This window comes from Gigantopelta aegis, chromosome 1 (assembly GCF_016097555.1).
Source record: "Gigantopelta aegis isolate Gae_Host chromosome 1, Gae_host_genome, whole genome shotgun sequence".
Taxonomy (NCBI): domain Eukaryota; kingdom Metazoa; phylum Mollusca; class Gastropoda; order Neomphalida; family Peltospiridae; genus Gigantopelta; species Gigantopelta aegis.
In genome coordinates this window covers 47,062,566-47,069,975 of record NC_054699.1, presented here as the reverse complement: position 1 = coordinate 47,069,975, position 7,410 = coordinate 47,062,566, and the positions used below count along the sequence as shown (strand labels likewise).

The 7,410-nt window shown below is 32.5% G+C and overlaps 1 protein-coding gene across 1 annotated transcript; it reads right to left on the bottom strand.

The window, feature by feature from the left end:
• Window positions 1-6,227: 6,227 nt before the first annotated feature.
• Window positions 6,228-7,196, bottom strand: LOC121384404. Its single transcript, XM_041514829.1, has one exon. It carries the CDS (start codon window positions 7,194-7,196, stop codon window positions 6,228-6,230), a length of 969 nt encoding a protein of 322 aa, XP_041370763.1.
• Window positions 7,197-7,410: the final 214 nt, after the last annotated feature.

Here is a 7,410-nt window from a genome sequence, read left to right as displayed (position 1 = left end):
ATACAATTATACTTGATATACTGTTTATTTTTTTACATCTAATTAAACATGTTTATAAAAATTGAAGTGCACTAAATATTTATATCTATATATTGTAATATCAGGAATTGTAAATTACACAGTTGTAACTGAAATATTCTTAATAATAATATTTTACACTATATCTCTACACTGTTACATCACGGAATGTATCTATATTGTTGATACACATATCTCTATAATGTAATATCATGTATTTATATTGTTAATACACGTCTTTATAATGCAATATCATGTATTTATATTGTTAATACACATATCTCTCTATAATGTAATATCATGTATTTATATTGTTAATGCACTTCTTTATAATGTAATATCATGTATCTATATTGTTAATAAACACATCTCTATAATGTAATATCATGTATTTATATTATTAATAAACATATCTCTATAATGTAATATCATATATTTATATTGTTAATACATATCTTTATAATGTAATGCCATGTACTGTATTTGTATTTTTATTCATATATGTACCAGGCAATGTATTCCTATTATTTGCACCCTCCTATAAACCATCTTGTCAAAATCAGAATATGTATATTCCTCTTACGCCGTTGCATAACGGCCTGAGTGTAATAAAGTTCTGTTCTGTCAACTGCAACATAATTTGTGTTATTCACTGATTACTGATCAGTTGTCATTCATCTTATCACCTAAGACGTTACTCAGTGATCAATGACCACTTGTAATGCATCTGTCATCTAAGACGGAACGTATGTTACTCAATAATCATTGATCACATTTCATTCATCTTCATTCTAGACCAAGCTATGCAATATATTAGGAGTGAAATTGATATTTCGCCAAAATGTAATATGTACAAATATTATACAGATACATTCAATCTGCAATTTTATTTACGGAAACCACTTCCAGTATTTATACAAAATATGTGTTAAAATTTACAATGTCATCTCATATGTTAGCCATTGAAACTGGCAGATATAGTCACACACAGCGACATGGTAGATTATGTTTTCACTGTTTAAATGTTATGGAAATGAGTTTCATTTTGTCTTAAAATGCCCCTTATATACTGATTTGAGAAAAAAATACATTAAACCTTACTACTGGAAAAAGCCATCATTTTTTAAGCTACTGCAATTATATAATGTACAACATTCTAAAACTTTATGTAATTTTGGAAAATATTTATATAAAGCAGTTAAATTAAGAAAAGAAGTTTTTTAAGGCATTTTCCGTATGTTTGTAGTTTATTTGTTTCATGTGACATGTATGAATTTTGTTCTCCTGTGATCATGTATTTTTGTTTATATATGAACAGATGAGCTGTAAAGCTTAATGTGAATAAAGAACTTGAACTTATCAACTAAGTCGTAGCGTGTGTTACTCAGTGATCAGTGATTCATCTATGTTGCAAGACGTAACGTAAGTTACTCAATAATCACTGATCACTTGTCATTCATCTGTCAACAGAACAGAACAGAACTTTATTACACTCAGGCCGTTATGCAACGGTGTAAGGGGAACATACATATTCTGATTTTGACAAGATGGTTAACAGGAGGATACAAATAATAGGAATACATTGCTTGGTACATATATGAATACAAATACAAATACATGACATCACATTACATTACAATATAAAGATATGTGTATTAATAATATAAATATATGATATTACATTATAGAGATATGTGTATTAACAATATAGATGCATTCTGCGATGTAACAGAGTAGAGGTATATTGTAAAATATAATTATACAGAACATTTCAGTTACAACTGTGTACTTTATAAATATTGGTATTACAATATATAGATATAAATAAAATAAATAAATAATAATAATAATAAAAATTAAATTTTCATAAAATAACAATAAGACATAAAATAATGTAATACGATTTAAAATATATCAGTTATAATTGTATGTTGACCTTTAGTTTCATTAACTGGTTAAAGTATGGTAATTTTGGTTGTTGTTATGGACGTTTAAATACTTGAAACATATTCATGAATTTGGCTAATTTTTTTAGTGTACTTATTCTTTTACTGCTCATAAGTTCTCTAAATTTATATATATTTGGTCGTATATAATAATATGGACGTAAACATTTATTCCGAGTATTATTAAAAAAAACTACATACAAATAAATAATGAAATTCGTCTCCTATGTCGTTTTCATCACAAATAGTACAAAGTCTATCTTCTAATAGAACTGTATTCCAACGTTCAGTCTCAACAGGTAAATAATGGTTAGAAGTCCTAAATTTTATCATAACAGTCCATAATATTTCAGGAATAATATTAAGATAATTTTCAAAATTTAATTGGTCTTTGAAATATTCGTAGGTTTTACCTCTCGATGATTCTGAAATATTATTTGTCCATGAAGACAGAAGAGAACAGTTTATTTCAATCTGGCCGTTGAGTAACCGCATATATGAGGATAATACAAACATAATTAGGAGATAACCGTATGGAGTTTTTAGATTTGCCGGTGTTATTGTCTATTTCATCCCGCAAATGTAATTTTTGACCAAAGAATAAAAATGAAACATTTGCGGGCATCAAAATATTTAATAGACAATAACACCCGCAAATCTAAAAACTCCATATGGTTACGTACATTGTAAACTGAATCATTTTTCTTCGGAACTAACTGTATATTTGGCTACAATCTAAATGTAGACACTTTAACCGTCAACTATATCACTTTTATGGTTTCTGTAGCTCTATATATTTGATTGCTATCTATATAATAAAACGCCATCACATTGGTCCAGACGTAGCAACGGGACTTTGTTAATTTCTCAACACAAAAAGTACGTCGCCAGGGAACGTCATATCTGATGACGTCATTTTATATGGACAAGTTGTCTTATTAAGCGTTATTGTTTATGGACCAAACATAATCAAAAATAAAGTATGAGATTTTAGTGTTATTATTAGCAAGTATGATTCATATTTAATAATAAGTATTTACGTTAATCTGAGTATGAACAAAACAAAATCATCCGCAAACCTATGTGAGAACGGCTTGCGGATTACATTTTTTGGTACATTTAAGAATTGTCTGTTATTTCTTTTACGTTCATCGGGGTATGGAAAAAAAAAGCATCGGCAAACTGTGTGAATCGGCGAAGCCATTCTCACATAAGTTTGCGGATGATTTTTTTTTTTTTCATACCCAGATGAACGTAAAAGAAATAACAGACAATACTTATAATTAAATTTGAATCATACATGCTAATAATAACACTAAAATGTCATACTTTATTTTGAATTATTTTTTATCCATAAACAATAACGCTCGTTAAGACAACTTGCCCATATAAAATGATGTCATCACATATGGCGTTCCCTGACGACGTAATTTTTACGTTGATCGAAAAATGAACTAACTCCCGTTGCTACGTCTGGACCAATGGGATGACGTTACGTTGTAATGGATGTAACATAAATTTAATTATACGTCGGTGAACGTAAACGAAATAACATCAGACACGGCTCAACCACGACTCTACCGAGGCCGATACATCAAATGACGTGATATGTAATATCCTGCCTATAATGTTTAGTGATAGGGTTGGAATAATTATGGTTGTTTTTATGATTTAGTATGTATTTGTGGCAAACGACGACGAATCAATCGAACTCGCATAATTAAGGTATTGGTACAAATAACTCGGGACTATCCAAATTCTAATGCGTCTACAATAATAACACTATTTCGTGTCTGGCTGTATTATTTTGATACTTTTATCTCATTTTGTCGCTTAACTCCTTTCGCCTTATCATGGTAGATCTATTCAGATTTCGCAAAAACACATTTCTTACTGACCAGTTGGTGAGAACAGAATTCGTTATTTTTGGTAACACATACTAATAACACATTTACGTGCGACAACAATTTAAAGACAAACGACTGGCTAGCCCCATGTGATGACCAGGTGGCCAGTTCCACCGATACACACACACCCCACACACACACACCACCACCCACACACACACTTCACAATATATAGTTTACCCATCAATACATTTAAACATCACAACATACATTTAATCTTCACAAGATATTTTCACTCGTCAGTAAACAGTACGTTACTTTAAACTTCACAATAATTTTAACATATTAAACATTTAAACTTACAAGATTTTAACTTTTAATTTCACAAGTTTTAACAGTACGTTAAAAACTTATCATTTTTAAACTTCATAAGGTACATTTCATCACATTAATACGTTTAAACGTCACAAGATACATTTTAACTTATCAGTACATTTAATCTTCATAAGGTACATTTCATCACATTAATACGTTTAAACTTCACAAGATACATTTTAACTTATCAGTACATTTAATCTTCATAAGGTACATTTTAACATTAATACATTTAAACTTCACAAAATACATTTTAACTTATCAGTACATTTAATCTTCATAAGGTACATTTAATCTTCATAAGGTACATTTCATCACATTAAACTACGTTATAAACGTCACAAGGTACATTTTAACTTATCAGTACATTTAATCTTCATAAGGTACATTTATCACATTAATACATTTAAACTTCACAAAATACATTTTAACTTATCAGTACATTTAATCTTCATAAGGTACATTTTATCACATTAATACATTTAAACTTCACAAGATACATACAGATTATTCAGTAAAAAGCCTCGGACGTACGAACTATCACATTGTGATGTTCACTATAATTGAAAGGTCAACTGCAATAGATCAACAGCATTGGGAGATATGTTAATTACTAAGCGTAGGTTGATTTAAGATAGTGTTGCATTTATTATATTAATGAAACAAATATTCATGCTCATCGGTTTTGATATTGTAAAGGAGTCTTGATAAATTAAACAAATACATGTGTTCTTGTTGAGGAGACATCAGTTTAATGAGAATAATTGTTAAAGTTAGATCAATATTTGCAGTTAGTAAATGTAAAATGTACATATAACTCAAATCACTTATATTCTTTATACACAGACATAATATATGTAGTTGGTATTAAACAAATGACTGTTAGTATTGTGAAAAAGAAGTACGTAATAGTATATCGTACCGTTGCTGTTTCATTAGTCAAGTGTCTAGAGCTATACCAGAACTGTTACATCTAAATTTTGATAATGCTTTTCAAAATCTCAAAGGAACATTACAACGCTAGTAACTCTCAATAGTAAGTTGGGAAGTATACTGGTTATATTAATAAAAACAAATCTGAACTTTCGATAGAGGAAGTACATTCTGGTACATATAATATTTGTTTAAATAAACAAATAAAACCATTGGCATCACCCACTATCTACGGAGGAAAATCGACCCTCCATGCTCCCTCACCTCACTTGAAGCGAGGTCTGTGTCATACAAAGAGACAAAACACGAGGCTAGTGTGTTAAAATATACCCCATCTCAGTTTACCACGTCTACTATATCACACAAAGAGACAAAACACGAGAGGCTAGTGTGTTAAAATATACCCCATCTCAGTTTACCACGTCTGTTTGGTTTCACTTGAAGAAAGAACTATATCACACAAAGAGACAAAACACGAGAGGCTAGTGTGTTAAAATATACCCCATCTCAGTTTACCACGTCTGTTTGGTTTCACTTGAAGAAAGAACTATATCACACAAAGACAAAACACGAGAGAAAATATACCCCATCTCCATCTATATTTAAAACACGAGAGGCTAGTGTGTTAAAACCAACACACGAGACAACACGAGAGGCTAGTGTGTTAAAATATACCCCATCTCAGTTTACCACGTCTGTTTGGTTTCACTTGAAGAAAGAACTATATCACACAAAGAGACAAAACACGAGAGGCTAGTGTGTTAAAATATACCCCATCTCAGTTTACCACGTCTGTTTGGTTTCACTTGAAGAAAGAACTATATCACACAAAGAGACAAAACACGAGAGGCTAGTGTGTTAAAATATACCCCATCTCAGTTTACCACGTCTGTTTGGTTTCACTTGAAGAAAGAACTATATCACACAAAGAGACAAAAAAACACGAGAGGCTAGTGTGATGAAAGGTACCCCATCTCAGTTTACCACGTCTGTTTAGCTTCTAACATTATTGTGAAACGTTGAGTTAGTATGAATGAAAACAAGCTTCTGCCAAATAAATAATCACGACATTCAACATATAACTGACAAAATTAAGACGGATTTTGTTTCAACGAAATCTGAACATTAGAATAATTCTCTGCTTGATGGGTTCCATTCGTACTGCGCATGTGACGGGATCAATGATGAAGTTGAAGGTAAAGATGATGAACAAGACAAGAGACGTGTCAGTGGTCTCTTCCTCCCAGCAGCCGTTGCTACTGTAGTGGCAGAAAATGAAGTAAGCAAGTGTCGGGATCCACAGCAAGACGTAGCTGGCACTCAAGAACAAAAAACTCATCACCAGTCTCCGGTTTTCAATACTTTCAACAGGATTGTCAGAATGAACGGAACTTTGCCCAGATATCTTCCACAAGACAACAGCATAGATCACAGGAGTAGAGACTGCTAACGGAACAGCAATAACAAACTGATATGACAACAACTCTGAAACTGCTTTCGTGAAACTTTCACAGTAACTTTCTGTGTAATATGACGATTTCGTGATCTCCAAAGAAAAGTAAATTAACATGATCGAAGCTAGAGGTACTGGAATACATGTTATAGCACCATATATGATCCTGCGTCGGGTACCTTCGCTTGTTCTGAAATACAGCGGTTTGAACACTGCAATAACCTGGTCCAGGGCCAAACACATCAAAGAGAGGACCAAGGGCATTATGAAAAGACTAGTCCCTGTCGAACTAACATTGTCAAGGGGACACTTTAAATGGTCGAAGCGTTTCTGGTCTATGAGAGTGAGCTCATAGATGCTTATAGGCAGATCGCACAAAGCAAGGATGACGTCACAAATGAGAATACTTAACAACGAGAATCTCGATCTGAGATCGTTGTCGTCCAACTTTCTGACGATGTTAGCGACGAAACAACAAAGGGTCACACCAACCAGTGCGGTGATGACATTTATGCAGTTTAAGATATTATAAGTGTTAGAATACGTAAACGTCTGGGTTTCCAATACACTGGAGTTCACTGTTATAGTACTCACACTCACAGGCACTGTGGTGTTTATAGACATGGTTACCAGGATACGACACTTACATATACCACGATCGTCTTTTACAACTGACCGGCCTCAGTGGCGTCGTGGTTAGGCCATAGGTCTACAGGCTTGTAGGTACTGGCTGGAACCGACCGGTGATCCATAACTGGTTCAACAAAGGCCATGGTTTGTTCTATCCTGCCTGTGGGAAACGCAAAGAAAAGATCCCTTTCTGCCTGTCGTAAACGAG